The sequence below is a fragment of the Lissotriton vulgaris genome, chromosome 2_1 (assembly GCF_964263255.1).
Source record: "Lissotriton vulgaris chromosome 2_1, aLisVul1.2, whole genome shotgun sequence".
Taxonomy (NCBI): domain Eukaryota; kingdom Metazoa; phylum Chordata; class Amphibia; order Caudata; family Salamandridae; genus Lissotriton; species Lissotriton vulgaris.
Genome location: NC_141687.1, coordinates 312,759 through 336,256, shown reverse-complemented (window position 1 = coordinate 336,256; position 23,498 = coordinate 312,759). Strand labels below are relative to the sequence as shown.

At 47.1% G+C, this 23,498-nt stretch overlaps 1 protein-coding gene across 1 annotated transcript in view; it reads right to left on the bottom strand.

Annotated features, from left to right (window-relative positions):
• LOC147729438 (uncharacterized) overlaps positions 1 to 23,498 on the bottom strand; it is a 64,427-nt gene that overhangs the window by 23,700 nt on the left and 17,229 nt on the right. Inside the window, exon 3 of the mRNA XM_086959050.1 lies at positions 5,641 to 5,871. Coding sequence (XP_086815176.1) covers positions 5,641 to 5,871 — 231 coding nt within the window. The remainder of the gene's footprint in view (positions 1 to 5,640; positions 5,872 to 23,498) is intronic.

Sequence of the window (23,498 nt, the reverse complement as noted above, 5' to 3'; positions counted from 1 at the left end):
CCGCTGACCCTGGTCCAGAAACCTGCCGCGCCGGGAATCGAACCCTGGTCCCGGGCCGTCCTCTGCTCTCGGGTCTGCCGCCTCTAACCAGTGAGCCAGTGCATTACAGGACTCTCGTTGACTGGTACCTTTACCCCACCAAGCTTAAACAGATCTTACCTGATGCCTCTGTTCTCTGCTGGTGGAGCTGCGGGTTGCAGGGGGATTTTCACCACATCTCGTGGGATTGCCCGGGTATCCGGACTTTTTGGGAAGAAATTCTTTCTCATATTAAAGACCTCTTGGGGTACCCTGTCCCGACTTCTATAGAGGAGGAGTTACTTGGTATTAGGGATCCCAACCTGGAGTATCAAACAAAAGCTGTTAAGGCTATCTTGTGGACATGTCTGTTAGCTGAAGGGCTTGACTCTGGTTCCTGTGCTCCCTACTGGATTCTGAATGTTGTATTGAATATAATGCCGAACAAAAAGATTTTTGAAAAAAAGAATTATTTCTTGCATGAGAAGAGAGAACATCAGCTCTGGATCTCGGCTCTGAATTGGGAATATTGTGGACTACTGTATTCACATTTACATGATAAATAGGATTAAATGGTCACTTGTTTACCTCAAAGAGAGTGCTGCAAAAAAGGTTCTAGAATGGTTATGTCTTTAGCATATTAGTTTTCTAATCTTGTAAGTAGCACCTTCAGGTAGTAGGGTGGCTGAACATATATAGCACCTCGTTCAAATTTAGATTTGTTAACACAGTACTATCTTTTAAAAAATACTTGTGAAATTGTTTGATGTGTGGTAAAATTCCCTTTTGGGAACCACTACTACTTTTATTGTGAAGTTATTGGGGCTGTTGACATTCATCCTGTGTAGTGCCCCATTGCCGTTCACTTCACTCTATATCAATATCACATTTACGTCTACACATTCACCAAAATCTGTTTCTGGGGGAATGGCATAGTATGACCTCAGGTTATCATTCCATACTAGGGAGCAGAATCACACATCCTTTTTCCCTGCTGACATGCAAAGGATTGATACTATGGCATTTTATCACAAACTTATTAACTCTGTAGCTACAGCATCCTACACAAGCGAATACTTAGAAATGAACCTCAAAGTCCAAGAGCTGAGTGGAAGAGTACCCCTGTGCCCTGCCGGGACCAGTCCTCCCTTGCAAGGAACAAGTTTCATACTAAGAAACATGTGGTGCAGATGATGGCTATTGCCACCTTACAGCAAATGTTCAGCATAATCTTTTATTGCATATAATTTCAACTCCATAAAACCAAAGGCACATGAAATAGACATAAATTTCCAAGCTGAAAGCAGTTTTTATGTTGCCATATAATGCAAGCCCAGACTGTCATCTATATCTGCCCTCCCAGCTGGACGGCCTCCCACCCATCATGGGACACTCACCTGTTGAGCATTACCTCTCGCCTAGAACCCCCATTCCTATTAGTAGAAGTGAAATTTGCTAGTATTGTCCATGACTTCCAACTGCACATTAATGTTGATCCATTACTAGCATCCTGCTCATCTTACACTCCTGGGGCTGCTAGAAGAATGCTTCTTGCCACATCAGAATCCGGAGTGTTGTGTCTCTTTACAAGTCCTCATGCCTCCAATGCTGTTCCTTTACCTATTATATCCCCATAAGTTGAAATGTATTCCCTCGAGCTCCCCATGTATCCCTAACTCCCCAGAAGGCCCGCGAGGTACCATGGTGCCTCATGCACCTGCACCTTAGCTTCTGTGGACCTCATTTCCCCTTTTTTCCCATAAGTCCCAGTGTTCTTCCCACTCACTCGCCCATAGTTTTCACATGGAGTGCCCTTGACCTGCTGATCTTTAAACATTTCCCAATGTCTCCACATGTCTTTCACCTCTTTGTCTCCATCACACCTCCCTGACCATTTAGCCTCTCCCAAAATCATACCCTAGCCCACTTTGCAATTCCTGTTCTATCAACTATGGGGCCTATTCACAGAACTAACTTAAGACAAAATCCTAAACTTACTACTTTTGGTATTCACAAAAGGCATTTAGTAGTAGTAAACGTAGGATTTGGTCTTAAGTTTGACTTAAGACAAACTTAAGATAGACTTAAGACATACTTAAGTCAGACTTAAGACAGACTTAGGACAGATTTAAGGCAGTCTTAAGACAGTCTTAAGACAAACTTAAGACAGACTTAAGACAGTCTTAAGACAAACTTAAGACAGACTTAAGAAAGTCTTAAGACAAACTTAAGACAGACTTAAGAAAAACCTAAGACAAAATCCTAACTTAAGTCTGTTTACAGCGCAAGGTGACCTTACTTGAGGTCCCCTCACCTATCCAACATTATATAGCCCCAAAAGACTTTACTTGAAGGTCAGAGCTTGCACTTTACAGGTACCCACCTAGATTGATAAATAGATGCCAGCACTAGACTCATGAAAGTGGCTGTTGCTATTTGAGGAATGTTGTGAATGAGCTAAAACCAGAGCAGAAAGACCAGTGAAGCAATGTATTCCTATGTCTCTAAATGTAATTGTGACAGAAATGCTGCTGAGGGGGTTTAAACAATACAAACATTGAAAAATGAGTGTTATGAGACAGTTCAAACCAAAAGGAGCATTATATAAATATAAACATTAACATTTCTATATCAAAACTTGCTTGAGTACTTGCCAGAGCACTTGGTACTAAACTTGCTAGAGCACTCGCAAGAACACTCGCAAAAACACTCGCTAGAACGCTTGCTAGATGCAAAAGGAACACATGCTGGACGGAATGCTGGACAATGCAGACATTCAACCCCAGTCAAAAGAATCTGGGTTTAATACATAACTCTTTTGCTCACTACAGCACCCGAGTTTGGACCCAGACATATGCAAATCCGTCTTGACCCTGCTCCTTGTGGGAACAGTCCAGACTGGACTGCCAAGCCAGGTCCTCCCTGGACCAGAAACAAGCATCCTGGGATGGGTTTCAGGGCATCACCCTTCATCAGCCAGGTTAGCTTGAATCCGGTGGTGTAGTTAGCACAGGACCCACGTCTGGGCATATCCTTCCAACTTAGGGCGAAAAATGCAAAAGAAACAATTGAGAGGTAGAATGCTAAACAATAAAAACATTCACCACCAGTCACAAGGATCTGGGTTTAATCCAGTCCCAGGATGCTTGTTTCTGGTCCATGGAGAACCTGGCTTGGCAGTTTGGGCTGGACTGGTCCAATGAGGCACAGAGTCAAGACTGATTTGCATATGTTTGGTCCAAACTGGGGTGGTGTGGTGAGCAAAAGAATGATGGATTTAACCCATATCTTTGTGACTGGGGGTGAACGTTTCCATTGTTCAGTATTCTGTACTTGATAGCACTTGATAGAGCACTCGCTAGAGCACTGCTAGAGCACTTGCTAGAACACTTGCTAGAGCACTTGCTAGAAAACTTGCTAGAGGACTTGCTGGAACACTTGCAAGAACACTCGCTAGAACACTTGCTAGAGCACACGCTAGAGCACTTGATAGAGCGCTTGCTAGAAAACTTGCTAGAGCACTGCTAGAGCACTTACTAGAACACTTGCTAGAGCACATGCTAGAACACTTGCTAGAGCACTCGCTAGAACACTTGCTAGATAACTCGCTAGAGCACTCGCTAGAACACTTGCTAGAGCACTGCTAGAGCACCTATTAGAACACTTGCTAGAGCACTCGCTAGAACACTTGCTAGAGCACTTGCTAGAACACTTGCTAGAACACTTGCTAGAGCACCTATTAGATCACTTGCTAGAGCACTCGCTAGAACACTTGCTAGAGCACTCGCTAGAACGCTTGCTAGAGCACTTGCTAGAACACTTGCTAGAGCACTCGCTAGAACACTCGCTAGAGCACTCGCTAGAACACTTACTACAGCACTCGCTAGAACACTTGCTAGATAACTCGCTAGAGCACTCGCTAGAACACTTGCTAGAGCACTGCTAGAGCACCTATTAGATCACTTGCTAGAGCACTCGCTAGAACACTTTCTAGAGCACTTGCTAGAACACTTGCTAGAGCACCTATTAGATCACTTGCTAGAGCACTCGCTAGAACACTTGCTAGAGCACTTGCTAGAACACTTGCTAGAGCACTTGCTAGAACACTTGCTAGAGCACTCGCTAGAACACTTGCTAGAGCACTCGATAGAATACTTACTACAGCACTCGCTAGAACACTTGCTAAGGCACTTGCTAGAACACTTGCTTGAACACTCGCTAGAACACTTGCTAGAGCAATGCTAGAGCACTTGCTAGAACACTTGCTAGAGCACTCGCTAGAACACTTGCTAGAGCACTCGCTAGAGCATTTTTTATAGCATTGCTAGAGCCTTGCTAGAGCACTTGCTAGAGCACTTGCTAGAACACTTGCTAGAGCACTTGCTAGAACACTTGCTAGAGGACTTGCTGGAACACTTGCAAGAGCACTCGCTAGAACACTTGCTAGAGCACACGCTAGAGCACTTGATAGAGCACTCGCTAGAACACTTGCTAGAGCACTGCTAGAGCACTTACTAGAACACTTGCTAGAACACTTGCTAGAGCACTCGCTAGAGCACTTGCTAGAGCACTCGCTAGAACACTTGCTAGATCACTCGCTAGAGCACTTGCTAGAGCACTCGCTAGAACACTTGCTAGAGCACTGCTAGAGCACTGCTAGAGCACTCGCTAGAGCACTCGCTAGAACACTTGCTAAAACACTTGCTAGAGCACCTATTAGATCACTTGCTAGAGCACTCGCTAGAACACTTGCTAGAGCACTTGCTAGAACACTTGCTAGAGCACTCGCTAGAACACTTGCTAGAGCACTCGTTAGAACACTTGCTAGAGCACTTATTAGAACACTTGCTACAGCACTCGCTAGAACACTTGCTAAGGCACTTGCTAGAACACTTGCTAAAGCACTCCCTAGAACACTTGCTGGAGCACTGCTAGAGCACTTGCTAGAACACTTTCTAGAGCACTCGCTAGAACACTTGCTAGAGCACTCGCTAGAGCACTCACTAGAGCACTTTTTAGAGCACTGCTATAGCACTTGCTAGAACACTTGCTAGAGCACTGCTAGAGCACTTGCTAGAACACCTGCTAGAACACTTGCTAGAGCACTTGCTAGAACACTTCCTAGAGCACTTGATAGAACACTTGCTAGAGCACTCGCTAGAGCACTTGCTAGAGCACTCGCTAGAACACTTACTACAGCACTCGCTAGAACACTTGCTAGAGCACTGCTAGAGCACTTACTAGAACACTTGCTAGAGCACTTGCTAGAACACTAGCTAGAGCACTGCTAGAGCACTTACTAGAACACTTGCTAGAGCACTTGCTAGAACAATTGCTAGAGCACTCACTAGAGCACTTGCTAGAGCACTCACTATAACACTTGCTAGAGCACTGCTAGAGCACTCGCTAGAACACTTGCTTGAGCGCTCGCTAGAACACTTGCTAGAGCACTCGCTAGAACACTTGCTACAGCACCTATTAGATCACTTGCTAGAGCACTCGCTAGAACACTTGCTAGAGCTTTTATTAGAACACTTGCTAGAGCACTTGCTTGCCTTGCACTGGTGTTTAAGCCCTACGCATAGCACTGGATGGCCATTATTTACCATTAGGGTTCCTCACCTTCAGCAAGTGGACAGAGGACGTCTTGCACATCTCCTCCTTCTCTGCGATGAGTTGGGTCAAGGAGGCATTCTGGTGGGTCAATGTAGCGATACTCTCTTCCAGCTTCTTGACCGTTGTCTTCTCTTCCTCCTCGAGTTGACTGAGAAAGAGCTGCATTTGCTCCTCTAGGAAGTTGTGCATCTCTTCAAACTCAGACGCAATCTTTTGCCTTTCTCGTTCTACGGTCGCCTTTGATGAGATACAGAAATAGAAGGAAGCCATAAACCAGAGGCCATACAGTTTATTCAATACAACAGACCTCAGTTGTTATCACATTCTCATTAGAGAACCAAGTTATTGCATGTGGGTAGATTTCAAAGAGTTTGAGGGGGAGCTGTAAAAACTCTAGAGGGGTTGGCAAACCATAACTCATGCCACAAAGGCAACCCTTATAGCTTTATCCCTGATATGACTGATGACGTAGACGAAACCGCTGGTGACATCACATATCACCTTAACCTTTACAATACCGATGACATCAGTATGGGTTCAGTATCATTTCATTATCTAGACATGTTTTGTTTTTCTAATGATGTTCTTATATTTTTACTGGCATAACCATTGTGTTGTAAAAAAAACATGGTATTTGGTGTGTGGAATATGGCTTGCAAGGCAGGGGCATGATTTATAATTGTCCTAGCTAAAGAATCTGGCAAATTTCATGGGATTTTTTATTCATCAGGGCTTGCTCAAACCTGCATGAGTTTAGGAAAGAGCTAAATAGACACCGCTTGAAGGACACTGCATCACGATGTAGTACTTCCACCTGTGGCTCCAGGTTCTCCTCTAGTGACCCATTGACCTGTTGTTTGTTTTAGTATTGGTTGTGTTGAGGATTGCATCTGATAATGTGCTTGATTTGCAGTTTTACGGCCATGATACTCAGTCTCAAACTTGAATGAGTACCCTCTTCACTAAATCCTCAGTCCGCTCACTTTTTTTTGAGTAAGGTGAACTGTTGGTTTTCTGACTGCACTGTCCCCACTGGTTTCATCATCAGTAGGAGTCGGTACCCTCAAAGTAAGGGTATCAGACCACCCGTCCTAGATTTTTGCCTTTTTTCTGACCATCACAAACAGAAAAAAAATAACCTCTGCAGCCTGAGAGAAAACTCAAAGGGTGTGGCGGCTATTAGATTTCTGCTTTTCACAAACTACCTGCATCTTTGGGTGTTTATTTTTGAAAAAAATCTAAAAAATGATGCACACATTTTAAAAACATGGCAGATGTGCACCAAACGTCTTGGACCTTCACAGGAACTGCCGGCATGGAATAGATGACTGCAGGGCTGGCAGGTATGTCTAGCTATGGCAGGTGGAAGTCCAGCTAGGGTGGGTGAGGTTATGGCCGCTTCCACCATAATGGATGGCAGCCTTCATCAGACCCTTCCTTAAGCCTTGATATTTCAGTCAGCTTCAACCCTATCAGCTACTAGATCCTCTCCAACTGCCCTGTGGAGATCTCTATCGGAGGCACAGTGCTCAGCTGGGGTTGTCTATCTTGCCTGATATTCTTCAGATGGTGCATTCTGGATCATTTACTTCTGCTTCTGCATCGACTCCCTTGGGGTGTCCCTCAAGGTTCTTCTCTCTCCACTCTTTTCTTCAATTAATACCTGCTCCAATGCTTTTTCTTAATCCTAGGTGTTGCTTACAGCTTTAGTTGTTAGATGTTGAAAGACAAATTGGGTCTGATCCACAAATGTAATCTTACACTTTTGTGTAAGTTTATGATTATTTGCTATTTATAAAGAGATGTAAGAACCCTCTCGCCAGGAAGACTTACTTTAAGAATACACTCTCCTCGAATACCCTCTATTGGACTACCTCCTCCATGGCAACACTCTCCTGGAGAATGAACTCCTGGAACATCCTCTCTCGGAATACTCACTCCAAGACTACTCTCTCCTGGGACACTCAGTTCTGGAACACCCTCTCTGAGAACACTTACTTCAAGGCTACTCTCTCCTGGAACAACCTCTTCCAGACACTTACGCCAAACCACTGTCTCCTGGAATGCTCATTTCTGGAACACCCTCCCCCAGAACATTTACTTCAGGAGTACTCTCTCCTGGAATACGCTCTGCTGGAACACTTATTCAAAGGCTACTCTCCCCTAGAACAACTGCTGGAATGCAAACTCAGCGGCTACTCTCCCCTGAAACACTCACTCCTGATAAACTCTCTTCTAGAGCACTCACTCCAATAGCACTCTCTCCTGGAACATTCAGTCAAAAACGTCGTCTCCTGGAAAATGTACTCTAAGGCCACACCCTCAAGGAACGATCACTTATTGAATACCCTCTACTAGGACACTCACACCAAAAACAACTGTTCCGGTGTACTTACTCCTCGAACACCCTCTCCCTGGAACATCCACTCTAATAGCACGCTCTCCTGGAATATTCAACCCCAGAGCACCCTCTCCTTGAACGCACACTGCAAAAGTACTCTATTCTGGACATTCAGTGCCAGAACTCTCCTCTCCTGGAATACTAACAGCCTGATTCATCATACTCCCGTTTTGCGAGCCCCTAATAGCGATTCATAGCGAATCGCTATTAAGGACTCGCAAAACGGGATTCATGTAGGAATATGCAAAAAAAATGCGATTCCTACTAATTCCTTATTTGCGATTAGAAAATTGCTAATCGCAAATAAGGAATAACTCCCCATTCATTCCTATGGGCCAAAAGGCCCATAGGAATGAATGGGGAGTATTCCTTATTTGCGATTAGCAATTAGCTAATCGCAAATAAGATAGCGATTGAAAGGGTGCCAGGGGTGTCCAAAGGACACCCTGTAGCACCTCTTAAATGCTAATATGAACATGGGTTGCGCACACACATGTCCAAAGGACATGTGTGTGTGCAACATGCAACTCAGAAAAATGCTTTTAAAAGCATTTTTCTGAGTTATCGCTATTTACCACGAGGTTTGACCTCGCGGTAAATAGCGGGCCGAAATTGCGATTTCGCAATTTTTAAATGGATGATGAATTGCATTTAAGGAATCTCAAATAGAGATTCCTTAAATGTAATCCATCGCAAATTTGCGAAAACGCAATTACCGATTTTTGCATTTGGGATGATGAATCCCAAATGCAAAAATCTCACTCGCAAAGGGCCAGATTCTCAGAATCTGGCCCTTTGCGAGCCGAATCGGGCTTCATGAATTAGGCTGTTAGTCCAAAACCACATTCTCGTGAATCAACCCCTACTGGACCATTCATTCCAAGAACACACTCTTCTGGAAAATGCAGACCTGGAACAGCCTCCCCTCAAACCATCCTTCTAAGAGCAAGCTCCCCTGGAACATTCAGCCCCAGAACACGCCCTTCCAGAACCCTTATTTCAGGACCACCCTCTCATGGTAAACTCTGTTCTGGAACACTCACTTCAAGTCCACCCTATCCTCTAACATCCTCCTGTAAAGACTTACTACAAGACCACTCTCTCCTGGAACACCCAGTCTTGGGCCATTCACTCTAGTAGCACTGTGCCCTAGAATATTCAGTCCTGTAGCACCCTCTCCTAGAACAAACAATGCAAGAGTACTCACTTCTGGAATATTCAGTCCCAGAAGATGCTCTCCAGAACACTCACTTCGAGTCCACCCTCTCCTGGAGCATTCACTTAAATAGCACAGTACCCTGGAACATTCAGTCCCATTGCACCCTCTCATGGAACACTCCCTCCTGGTTTACCCTCCACCAGAACACTTACTCCAAGGCTACACTCTCCTGGAACACTCACTCCTGGTTCACCCTCTTCTGAAACACTTACACCAAGGCTACTCTCTTCCGGATCAGGCACTCCTAGAATACCCGCTACTGGAACACTCACTTTAAAACCATCCTCTCCAGGAACTCTCGCTCCTGGTTTACTCTCCCCAGAACACTTACTCCAAGGCTACACTCTCCTGTAACACTCACTTGTGTTCACCCTCTCCCGTAACACGTACTCTAAGACAACACTCTCCTGAAACAATCACTTCAGGAACAACCTCTTCTGAAACACTTATTCCACGGCTACTCTCTCCTGGATCAGGCAATCCCACAATACCCACTACTGGAACACTCACTCTAAAACCCTCCTCTCCTGTAACACTCGAGCCTGGAACACCCTCTTCTCGAGCTCTCACTCAAAGAGCACTCTCTACTGGAAAATTCAGTCATGGAATGTGCTCTTCTGGAAAACGTACTCTGAGGCCACCCTTTTATGGAACACTCACTTCTTGAACACCCTCTTTTATATCACTCACTCCAAGAGCACTCTTTCCACCCTCTCCTAAAACACATTCCAAAATCACATCTTTTTTGAATACTCACTCCTAAAACAGCCTATTTCAGGAAAGTACCCCTGATTTCAATGTCCCCAAGCTGACTCTCTAAAAGAGCAGACTTTGGTGTAACACCTGCTTCTGGAACACTCACTCCTGGAACAACCTCTTCTGAAACACTTACACCAAGGCTACTCTCTCCTGGATCAGGCAATCCCAGAATACCCGCCACTGGAACACTCACTCTAAAACCATCCTCTCCAGGAACTCTCGCTCCTGGTTTACCCTCCCCCAGAACACTTACTCCAAGGCTACACTCTCCTGGAACACTCACTCCTGGTTCACCCTCTCCCGTAACACGTATTCCAAGACAACACTCTCCTGAAACAGTCACTCCTGGAACAACCTCTTCTGAAACACTTACACCAAGGCTACTCTCTTCCGGATCAGGCAATCCTAGAATACCCGCTACTGGAACACTCACTCTGAAACCCTCCTCTCCAGGAACTCTCGCTCCTGGTTTACTCTCCCCAGAACACTTACTCCAAGGCTACACTCTCCTGTAACACTCACTCTTGTTCACCCTCTCCCGTAACACGTACTCCAAGACAACACTCTCCTGAAACACTCACTCCTAGAACAACCTCTTCTGAAACACTTATTCCACAGCTACTCTCTCCTGGATCAGGCAATCCTACAATACCCACTACTGGAACACTCACTCTAAAACCATCCTCTCCTGTAACACTCGAGCCTGGAACACCCTCTTCTCGAGCTCTCACTCAAAGAGCACTCTCTACTGGAAAATTCAGTCATGGAATGTGCTCTTCTGGAAAACGTACTCTGAGGCCACCCTCTTATGGAACACTCACTTCTTGAACACCCTCTTTTAGATCACTCACTCCAAGAGCGCTCTTTCCACCCTCTCCTAAAACACATCCCAAAATCACATCTTTCTTGAATACTCACTCCTGAAACAGCCTATTTCAGGACAGTACCCCTGATTTCAATGTCCCCAAGCTGACTCTCTAAAAGAGCAGCCTTTTGGTGTAACACCTGCTTCTGGAACACTCACTCCTGGAACAACCTCTTCTGAAACACTTACTCCAAGGTACTCTCTCCTGGATCAGGCAATCCCAGAATACCCGCCACTGGAACACTCACTCTAAAACCATCCTCTCCAGGAACTCTCGCTCCTGGTTTAACCTCCCCCAGAACACTTACTCCAAGGCTACACTCTCCTGGAACACTCATTCCTGGTTCACCCTCTCCCGTAACACGTATTCCAAGACAACATTCTCCTGAAACAGTCACTCCTGGAACAACCTCTTCTGAAACACTTACACCAAGGCTACTCTCTTCTGGATCAGGCACTCCTAGAATACCCGCTACTGGAACACTCACTCTAAAACCATCCTCTCCAGGAACTCTCGCTCCTGGTTTACTCTCCCCAGAACACTTACTCCAAGGCTACACTCTCCTGTAACACTCACTCTTGTTCACCCTCTCCCGTAACACGTACTCCAAGACAACACTCTCCTGAAACACTCACTCCTAGAACAACCTCTTCTGAAACACTTATTCCACGGCTACTCTCTCCTGGATCAGGCAATCCCACAATACCCACTACTGGAACACTCACTCTAAAACCATCCTCTCCTGTAACACTCGAGCCTGGAACACCCTCTTCTCGAGCTCTCACTCAAAGAGCACTCTCTACTGGAAAATTCAGTCATGGAATGTGCTCTTCTGGAAAACGTACTCTGAGGCCACCCTCTTATGGAACACTCACTTCTTGAACACCCTCTTTTAGATCACTCACTCCAAGAGCACTCTTTCCACCCTCTCCTAAAACACATTCCAAAATCACATCTTTCTTGAATACTCACTCCTGAAACAGCCTATTTCAGGTAGGTACCCCTGATTTCAATGTCCCCAAGCTGACTCTCTAAAAGAGCAGCCTTTTGGTGTAACACCCGCTTCTGGAACACTCACTCCTGGAACAACCTCTTCTGAAACACTTACACCAAGGCTACTCTCTCCTGGATCAGGCAATCCCAGAATACACGCCACTGGAACACTCACTCTAAAATCATCCTCTCCTGGAACACTCGCTCCTGGTTTACCCTCCCCCAGAACACTTACTTCAAGGCTACACTCTCCTGGAACACTCTCTCCTGGTTCACCCTTTCCCGTAACACATACTCCAAGACAACACTCTCCTGAAACACTCACTCATGAAACATCCTCTTCTGAAAGACTTACTCCAAGGCTACTCTCTCCTGGATCAGGCAATCCTAGAATACCTGCTAATGGAACACTCACTCTGATACCATCCTCTCCTGGAACACTCGCTCCTGGTTTACCCTCCCCAGAACACTTACTCCAAGGCTATACTCTCCTGTAACACTCACTCTGTTCACCCTCTCCTGTAACACGTACTCCAAGACAACACTCTCCTGAAACACTCACTCCTGGAACAACCTCTTCTGAAACACTTACTCCAAGGTACTCTCTCCTGGATCAGGCAATCCCAGAATACCTGCTACTGGAATCCTCACTCTAAAACCATCCTCTCCTGGAACACTCGCTCCTGGCTTACCCTCCCCCGAACACTTACTTCAAGGCTACACTCTCCTGGAACACTCTCTCCTGGTTCACCCTCTCCCGTAACATGTATTCCAAGACAACACTCTCCTGAAACACTCACTCCTGGAACAACCTCTCCTGAAACACTTACTCCAAGGCTACTCTCTTCCGGATCAGGCAATCCCAGAATACCCGCTACTGGAACCATCCTCTCCTGGAACAGTCGCTCCTGGTTTACTCTCTCCAGAGCACTTACTCCAAGGTTAGACTCTCCTGGAATACTCTCTCCTGGTTCACCCTCTCCCGTAACACATACTCCAAGACAACACTCTCCTGGAACACTCACTCATGGAACAACCTCTTCTGAAAGACTTACTCCAAGGCTAATCTCTCCTAAATCCGGCAATCCCAGAATACCTGCTACTGGAACACTCACTCTAAAACCATCCTCTCCTGGAACACTCGCTCCTGGTTTACCCTCCCCCAGAACACTTGCGCCAAGGCTACACTCTCCTGTAACACTCACTCTTGTTCACCCTCTCCCTTAACACGTACTCCAAGACAACACTCTCCTGAAACACTCCCTCCTAGAACAACCTCTTCTGAAACACTTACTCCACGGCTACTCTCTCCTGGATCAGGCAATCCCGGAATACCCACTCCTGGAACACTCACTCTAAAACCCTACTCTCCTGTAACACTAAAGCCAGGAACACCCTCTTCTCGAGGACTCACTTAAAGAGCACTTTCTACTGGAAAATTCAGTCATGGAATGTGCTCTTCTGGAAAACGTACTCTGTGGCTACCCTCTTATGGAACACTCACTTCTTGAACACCCTCTTTTAGATCACTCACTCCAAGAGCACTCTTTCCACCCTTCCCTAAAACACATTCCAAAATCACATCTTTCTTGAATACTCACTCCTGAAACAGCCTATTTCAGGTTGGTACCCCTGATTTCAATGTCCCCAAGCTGACTCTCTAAAAGAGAAGCCTTTGGTGTAAAACCTGCTTCTGGAACAATCACTCCTGGAACAACCTCTTCTGAAACACTTACTCCAAAGTACTCTCTCCTGGATCAGGCAATCCCAGAATACCCGCCACTGGAACACTCACTCTAAAACCATCCTCTCCTGGAACACTCGCTCCTGGTTTACCCTCCCCCAGAACACTTACTCCAAGGCTACACTCTCCTGGAACACTCACTCCTGGTTCACCCCCCCCGTAACACGTACTCCAAGACAACACTCTCCTGAAACACTCACTCCTGGAACAACCTCTTCTGAAACACTTACACCAAGGCTACTCTCTCCTGGATCAGGCAATCCCTGAATACCCGCTACTGGAACACTCACTCTAAAACCATCCTCTCCTGGAACTCTCGCTCCTGGTTTACTCTCCCCAGAACACTTACTCCAAGGCTACACTCTCCTGTAACACTCACTCTTGTTCACCCTCTCCTGTAACACGTACTCCAAGACAACACTCTCCTGAAACACTCACTCCTAGAACAACCTCTTCTGAAACACTTACACCAAGGCTACTCTCTCCTGGATCAGGCAATCCCAGAATACCCGCTACTGGAACACTCACTCTGAAACCATCCTCTCCTGGAACACTCGCTCCTGGTTTACCCTCCCCAGAACACTTACTCCAAGGCTACACTCTCCTGGAACACTCACTCCTGGTTTACTCTCTCCCGTAACACATACTCCAAGACAACACTCTCCTAGAACACTCACTCATGGAACAACCTCTTCTGAAAGACTTACTCCAAGGTTACTCTCTCCTGGATCAGGCCATTTCAGAATACCCGCTACTGGAACACTCACTCTAAAACCATCCTCTCCTGGAACACTCTCTCCTGGAACAGCGCCTCCTTCCGCATGTGGCTTGCACCTCCCTGAGCTGCTTTGTCTTTTATGAATTGGTCAAACACTTGGCTGAATCAAACGTCCTCATTTGGAGGCCATGTATATTGTATGGATTCACCTCCCTCTGACCTCTGATGTGTGATGTAAGTCATGTTTCGTGCACACAAGTGATCAGGCTGCTTGTAGCATTATTTCACTGGGATGCAGAAGAGACACCAGTAATGCACAGTTGTATCTAAGGATCTTACTAAAACCACCACACATGTCTTCTGAGGGGTGCAGTGTGTGGTGCTGTGAGGGGTGTGAGGTGGTCTCCTTAGGGGTTGCACTGTGCTCTTACAGGGGGATTGAGTGTGACCTGAACAGATGGTCACCTGCAGACTCATCTTATTTAGACGAACTGTACATCAGCCAGTCTTTGGACATTTCCTGGAGTCTGTAATCATGTTTCTGACCGTATTCTTGTAAATAGAAAGTATTAACTCTGGGAGACCAGAAACTGGGGACACAGGCCAAAAACAGTGAGGACTCAGAAGACTGTTACCCGCCTTTCTGCAGCATACATACCTGCATTCAGACATACATACCTGCATTCTGACACACATACCTGCATTCAGGCATACATACCTGCGTTCAGACATACATACCTGCATTCAGACACACATCCCTGCGTTCAGACACACATACCTGCATTCAGATGCACATACCTGCATTCAGACATACATACCTGTATTCAGACACACATGCCTGCATTCAGACACACATACCTGTGTTCAGACATACATACCTGCATTCAGAAACACATGCCTGCATTCAGACACAAATGCCTGAGTTCAAACACAAATACCTGCATTTAGATGCACATACCTGCGTTCAGACACACATACCTGCATTCAGACATACATACATACATTCAGACATTCACACCTACATTCAGACATACATATCTGTATTAAGACATGCATAACTGCATTCAGACACACATTCCTGCATTCAGACACACATACCTTCTTTAATACAAATATACATGCATTAACATACATACATGAATTCCGACACAAATACCTGCATTCAGACACACATACCTGCATTCAGATATACATACATGCATTCAGACACACATACCTGCATCCAGATGTACATACATGCATTCCGACACAGATACCTGAATTCAGATTTGCATACCTGCATTCAGACACACATACCTGCATTCAGACATACACATCTGCATTCACACACATACCTGCATTCATACATGCATACCTACATTGAGACATACATACCTGTATTCAGACACACATACCTGCATTCAGACATACATACCTGCATTCAGACATGCATACCTGAATTCAGACACACATACCTGCTTTAAGAAAAATATACATTCATTAACAAATACATATTTGCATTCAGACATACATACCTGCAATTTGACACGAATACCTCCATTGTTATCTTATGGTAATATCATTTATAATGCGTGCGGCTACTCAAGAGTGTCCAGGCGCGGAAGCCAAATGATGGATGGAAGGAGCTGGACAAAGCAACACTTTTATGCATACGCAAACAGCTACGTTTTTAGCAGTTTCTTGAACAGCCTTGGGTTAGTAGTGTTCCTTAGTGTGTTGGGCACATTCGGACATACATAAACATACCTGCATTCAGACAAACATACCAGCATTCAGAAACACATATCTGTATTAGGACAGACATACCTGCATTCAGAAAAGAACATACATTCATAAATACATACATACCTGCATTCAGACACACATACCTGTATTCAGACATACATACCTGCATTCAGACACACATACCTGCATTCAGACTCACATACATGCATAAAGACATACATACCTGCATTCAAACACACATACCTGCTTTAAGACAAATATACATGCATTAAGACATACATATGTGCGTTCAGACACACATACCTGCATTCAGACATGCATACCTGCATTCTGACACAAATACCTGCATTCAGACATACAAACACATAATTGCATTCAGACATACATACCAGTATACAGACATAAATATCTGTATTAAGACACACATACCTGCATTCAGACATACATACCAGAATTCAGACATACATATCAATCAATCAATCAATTACAGGCTTGTTGAGATCGACTATTTGCCCGTGAGGGTCTCAAGGTGCTAGGGAGGAGGGGAGCTACAGGCACCAGTCCATCAAGGAGGAGGTCTATAGAAGAGCCATGTTTTGAGGTTTCTCCTAAAGATGGGGAGTGATTTTGTCTGTCTGAGGTGGAACGGTAGGGCGTTCAAGGCTCTGGCTGTGAAGAAGGAGAAGGAGCGGCTTCTGATGTGGACGTCCTGGTGCAGGGGACCACGGAGTAAGAGAGCTGGGCTGATCGTAGTGTCCTTTTTGGTGCGTGATATTTGAGCCGGCTGTTAAGGTATGCTGGTCCTGTGTTGTGAAGGGCTTTGTGTGCGTGGGTGAGAATCTTGAAGGTGACTCTAGCCTTGATGGGGAGCCAGTGGAGTGTGTGCAGTTGCTGGAAGATGTGGCAGTGTCTTGGCAGGTTTAGGACTAGTTTTGCGGCGGCATGCTGGATGTTTTGTAGCTTGCAGTGAGGTTTTAATTTATTCCGGCGTTGAGTGCGTTGCCGTAGTTAAGTCTGCTGGTGACAGGGGCGTAATTGGCAGTCTTTCTGTGCTCCAGTGGGATCCATTTGAAGGTCTTACGAAGGAGGTTGAGGGTGTGGAAGCAGGAGGATGCAACAGAGTTGACCTGGTAGTCCATTTTGAGTTCGGAGTCCAGGATGATTCTGAGGTTGTGTGTGTGGTTTGTGGGCATCGGCAGGCTTCCAATGGTGGGGGCCTCCAGCTTTCATTCCAGGCATCAGGGTGTGGGCCCATAATGAGTACTTCTGTTTTGTCAGTGTTGAGTTGTAGGCAGTTGCTTTTCATCCATTTGGTGACTGCTTCCATGCCTCCTTGAAAGTTGTGTTTGGCTGAGTTGGGTTCGTTGTATAGGGAGAGGATGAGTTGGGTGTCGTCTGCGTATGAGACAATGTTGAGGCCGTGGGTTCTGACAATGGAGTGAGCGGAGCCATGTAGACTTTGAACAGCATGATACTGAGGGAGGATTCCTGGGGGACTCCGCAGGTGGTAGGTGTAGGGCCCGAGAGGAAAGGAGGGAGTCTGACCCGCTCTGTTCTGCCGGAGAGAAAGGAGTGGATCCAGTCGAGTGCCTTGCCCCGGATCCCAGCGTCATGAAGGCTGCGTGCTATGACTATGTCATAGGCCGCTGCGAGGTCGAGGAGGATGAGGGTTACTGTCTCTATTCTGTCATGGAGGGAGCGGATGTCATCTGTAGAGGTGAGGAGGGCGGTTTCTGTGCTGTATTTTTTTCTGAAGCCAGATTGGGAGGGGTCGAGGATGTTGTGCTCTTCGACGAAGGTGGCGAGTTAGCTGTTGATGGCTTTCTCGATAACTTTGGCTAGGAACTGAGGGCTTCTTCGGGAGGGGTTGATCTCAGTGTGCTTCCTGTCCTCAGGAAAGGAGGCGTTCGCTAGGGAGCGGTTGATGGTGTGGCAAAGCAGGGGCGTGATGGTGTTGGCGGCTCTATTGAAGATGTGGTGGGAGCAGGGGTCCAGGGGGGCCCTGGAGTGCATTGACGTCATCGTCTTCAGTGTGTCTTCGGTGGTGACGGCTGTCCAGCTGTCAATAGATGGCTTCAGGGTGTCAGGGTTGTTGGGAAGGGTTCATTGAAGTTGTCATAAATGTTCTTTAGTTTGTGGTGGAAGAAGGTGCTGAGTTTGTCACAGAGAACTTGTGAGGGAGGGATGTCTGTAGACGCACGGGTGGGTTGGGCGAACTCCTAGATGATGCTGAAGAGCTCTTTACTGTTGTGAGCATGTGTAGAGATTCTGTCTTTGATCGCTGTTTTTCTCGTATTTCTGATGAGTTGGTGGTGGGCGTGGGTGGGCGCTCTGAAGTTGTTGTGGGCTTCTATGGATTTGGAGTTCCTCCAGGCCTTTTCGAGGTGGGGCATGTGTGTCTGGACTCTCAAAGTTCGGTGATAAACCATCTGGCTTTCTTGGCTTGTGTGTTGTTGTTTTTCTTGAGGGTGGCAATGGTGTTGGCGCTGTTGGAGATACATCTCTGCAGATTTTGGGCTGCAGTGTTGGGGTTGTAATCTTCCACGATGGTTGTGGTGGAGTTGCTGAGTGAGGATGTGAGCTGGTCATCAGTGGTTTTGGTCCAGTTTCTTCATTGGAGCAGGTGATGGATTCTGTGAATGGTGGGTGTTCTAAAAGTGAAGTGGATGCATCTATGGTCTGTCCATGGGAGTTCGGTGGTGTGGCTGAAAGAGATGGAGTTTCCTGTTGTGAAGTGGGGGTTGAGGGTGTATCCTGCTGAGTACGTTGGTTCAGTCACCATCTGGCAGAGTCCAATGTTGTGGAAGTTGTCTAGGAGGGATGTGGTGTTGGGGTCTAGTTGGTTGTCGAGGGTCTGGCCTGTATCTTGAAGTGTAGGTGTTCCTCAGGTCTGTGGGCTCATCGGCGAGTGTGCTCAGCCGGAGGATCGATTTGTGGACAATGGTGACTCCTTTTCCCGTGCGGGTGGGGTGGTCCTTCCGGGAGATCTTGTATACCTGGGGAATGGTGGTGGCCATGTCTGGTCCCGAGGTGGTATTAGTCAAGGTTTCGGTAAAGAATGCGATGTCCGTGGTGGTGCTGTCGAGGAGGTCCCAGATTTCAGTGGCGTGTTTGTGGAGGGAATGTACATTGAGGAGGATGCATTGCAGGGTCTTCGGTGCGGTTGTGTTCTTGAGGGCGGGTTATGCTAGATCCGTGGTCTTGACTGTGCTGCAGGGGTGCCGGCAGCATTGACAGCTGAAGGGTCCATGGGTATCGGCTGGTGAGGCTAACTTGCTGTAGTTGCTACGGGGTTGAGTGCGTGGAGTGCCGCTGGCTTGTAGCATTGGGGGTGCGGAGGTCCAGGGTTCCTGGTCTGGTCGCATTCATCTCACGGATGGGTGCAGACAGGCTTGCCTTTGGCGTGCATCTGGCATGCCAGAAGCACGCCCACTGCGCACGGCCGCACAGCACCCGCCATTAAGTAGGGGTCGGGGAGGGCTGGACAGCTGGGAAGCAGAAGCGGGCAAGGGAGCTGGATTGGACTGGTCGCGCTGGGGAGGAGGGGCCACGGGGGCAGCAGCGGCGGGGAGAAAATGGGTGTAAAAGTGGGAAAGGGAAAAGTGAAGAAAAGTAATAGAAAGAGAGTGAAATGGTGAAAATAAAAGAGAGTGAAAGGGTGAAAATGAGAAATAAAGAGTGAAAAACAAGGAAAAATGGAGCTTAAAGCAGAGCGAGAGAAGGAGTCAGAGGTCCACTTGACCACCAGGGATGAGGCGCAGGTATAACCTGCAGGTGGAGGAGGGCCTTGAACACCAACACTACAGGAGTGCAGGGGCTCTGGGGGAAGACCTCACTTAATGGTGAAGCTGCGAGGGTGGGAGAGCAGTTTCACTGACATGTGTATTAAGACACACATACCTGCTTTAAGACAAATATACCTGCATTCAGACATACATATCAGCATTCAGACACCCCCTGTCGTACATGGTAAGGATATTGTAAGCCCCTGCAGAGTTCAATAAACTTATAAAGTGACTTGGCATGCAGCCTCATAACTCTATATGGACATTGAAACCCTCAGTGACTTGCAATATCCTTATGATACACGGCAATGGGTACTTTATCCCATGTATAATAGAGTGGATGTAATTTCCACCCCATTTCTGATGTACTATCCACCAAAGTCTAAAAAAAGGCCACCTAGCCCAGATTTTCTAAAAAGTAACGCAATGCAAGGGCAGTAACTGTGATGCGTGGAATGCCTGTGTGCCTGTGTGGATGAGTTGGTGACAGTTAGAGATGGGCTGAGCAGTAGGGAGGCTGCTCCTGGTGAGGCTGGTGTAAGAGCTGAAGGGGCTGGAGGGAAGGCTGGCAACTGGAATATGGACAGATGTACATATCTGTTTGGAACCAATAAAGAAGTCTACTAAACTCTACCTGGCTACTGTGTCAACCTGTGTAAGGGCAGCACAACAGCATGGGTGCCCCAATTGGCGCTAGGCAGCACAAAGGGTGCAGCGCAAAGAGAGAGTGGAAATGCTCTGTATCTTTGTAGATGTAGCTGTAGAGGCTTGCTGGCCTGCACTGCATGAAAGATTAGTAAACATGCCATTACATCACATTGATGCCTGGAAATGAATTATAAATAGAACGGCTTGAGATTCCCATATTTTCAAACTTAGGGCCGGATGTACGACCGTGGAAATAGCGCCTCGCAAATTGCGAGTTTCTTACGACTCGCTATTTGCAAGGTGCTATTTCCAATGTGCAACAGTGTATTTCACACTGTTAGCGATTCTCAATGGGGTCGCAAATTGAGAAGCTCATGATTATTAATGAGCCTCCTGCAATTTGCAACCCCATTGAGAATGGCAGGCCTCCCAGGTATGGTGGCCTGCTGGGATCAGCAGACCACCATGTCTGGGACCACTTTTAAATAAAATAGTTTTTCTTTTAATGTACCCTGTTTTCCTTAAAGGAAAACGGGATGCATTTAAAAAAAAAATTTGAAACGTTTTCATTTCATTTTTTTAAGGGCAGGCAGCCCTCACAAATATGTTTCCCTGCATTTGCAATGGAGAAGGGGTCCCCTGGGAACCCCTTCCTATTGCGAGTGCATTACCACCCTCTTGAAGAGGGAGGTAATGTGCGAGTGTTTTGCGCACCCAATTGCGAACACAAAACATTCTTAAATAGAGTTGTGCTCGCTATTAGGAAGGGAAAATAACAAGTCGCAAACCTGTTTGCGCATGCAAAAATGGTCGTACATCTGGCCCTAAAGCTTTACACCAGCGTGGAGGAGATCAGCACAAGTTCTGACTATTGCGACCAGGACTGTGAACTAAGGGGTTGATTATGATTGCGGTGAACACGCATCCTACGGGCCGGTGGAAGCCACCGCCGGCCCGGAGGATGCGGATTCACCACCGGGGACCCTGAAAACACCCCCGCCAGATCATGAAGACACCGCCAGCCAAATTACGATGTGTGTGCAAACATGATTTTCCGCGGCGGATTTTCCTCCGTGGTAAAGCATGTGGAGATTTGCTTCTGGGGGGCCCTTGCAGACCCCCAGGGTGTCGGAGGTGCACATGGGGGGTACCTATGGTGCCCCCCTGCATTTGCATGCACAAAGCGGCAGGCACCACGCATTGAGCCGCTATCGCCGGAGATTTTATCGCTTTGGAGATAAATGTTGCTAATAGCACGTTATCTCTGCGATAATTTTCGGCGATAGCTGGTGATAAAAAAAAAGGAGCTAAGCACATTTAGCGATAAATATCACTATTTGTTGCTAATATGCCCCCAGGTTCTGCCTTATCTAAGACCACTGGGTCTTGTGAGGAGAAGGAGGCTGCCTAGAGGAAGCCAGGTCCAGTGAGGGCCCTACCCAGATGATCCCAGGAGCAGAGTGGGAGATGAGAGATTCTGCTCTGTCAAGATCAGCATGCTGAGACGGTTGTGTGCCTTGTGTGCTGTGGCGGACCCTAGGTGTCAGGTAGAAGCCATAGAGAAGACTGGACTGCCACACCAATCAGGCCATCTGCCGGTGTGCACCACGTGACCCCCCTGATGCCAAGAGGTGACTGCTGCAAAGAGTAAGGGTTGCCGCTCTGGTCCCACATTTTGTTAAGAGGGGTGTTGATCTTTGCAACGCTGTGACCCAGAGAGGGCCATCGCCTCATCTGTGCTGCCAATGATCTCCCTATGTCAGGACAGGATTGAGTGTATGTATGTGCTGTGATGCCCCCCCTGTATGCCAGGATGGGTGGTGTGGTCCAGGAAGAGGGTTGTTGCCCTGTATGTGCTGTAATAACCCCCTGTATACCAGGACGGATGGTGTGGTCCAGGAAGAGGGTTGATGCCCTGTATGTGCTGTGATGCCCCCCTGTATGCCAGGACAGGTGGTGTGGTGCAGGAAGAGGGTTGTTGCCCTGTATGTGCTGTAATGACCCCCTGTATGCCAGGACGGGTGGTGTGGTCCAGGATGAGGGTCATTCCTCTAGGACATACTGCAGCTGTAACTGCACTGTTACAGCTGAGTTCGAGGAGCATTGTATGCGCCTGAGTCTGGGAGCGCCTGAGTCTGGGAGCGCCTGTGTCTGGGAGCGCCCGAGTCTGGGAGCACGTGAGTCTGGCAGCAGGTGAGTCTGGGAGCGCCTGAGTCTGGGAGCGCCCGAGTCTGGGAGCACGTGAGTCTGGGAATGCCCGAGTCTGGGAGCCCCTGAGTCTGGAAGGGCCCGAGTCTGGGAGCGCCTGAGTCTGGGAGTGCCTGAGTCTGGGAGCGCCCGAGTCTGGGAGCGCCTGAGGATGGGAGTGCCCGAGTCTGGAAGCACCTGAATCTGGGAGCGTCTGAGTCTGGGAGCACCTGAGTCTGGGAGCGCCCGAGTCTGAGAGCATCCAAGACCTGCCTCCGTATGGAGAAAAAGACTTACTGCAGGACTGAAGGTGCACTGTGGATTTCTGTTGCTTCAACAGCAGCTTCCAGGCTGGTGCTCCTTGCTGGGCCGTACAGACTCTGAATTGCCACCCCAGCTATAGTGGGCAAGACTGACCACTGGACCCTCAGGCCCTGAAAGGAATTGCTCTGACATACGTACTCCACCGCGTACACATGTTAATTTCTGCCGAAGCCATTGTAGAACTTTTAAGACTTTTATTGAGGCTGAGCGTGGATATGGCCACACCGGAATGGGGAATAACCACCATCCTTAGAAGGGGAAGTTGAACTTGAAGCTGACCCAGGTATCTGCAGCGTACCTACCTTAAGAAACTTGTGTATATTATTTATAATGTGTTGTATTGTATTGTATGTGTGTTTATTGATAAATCATCCTTTTACATAAAAGAGAGTATTTGAATAAAAAGTCATTTATTCTGGTTACTTGATGAATTTTGAGCCCACTTACCTCCTCCCCTAAAAACCTTGGACTGCTCGGCCCACTCTATCCCTGAGA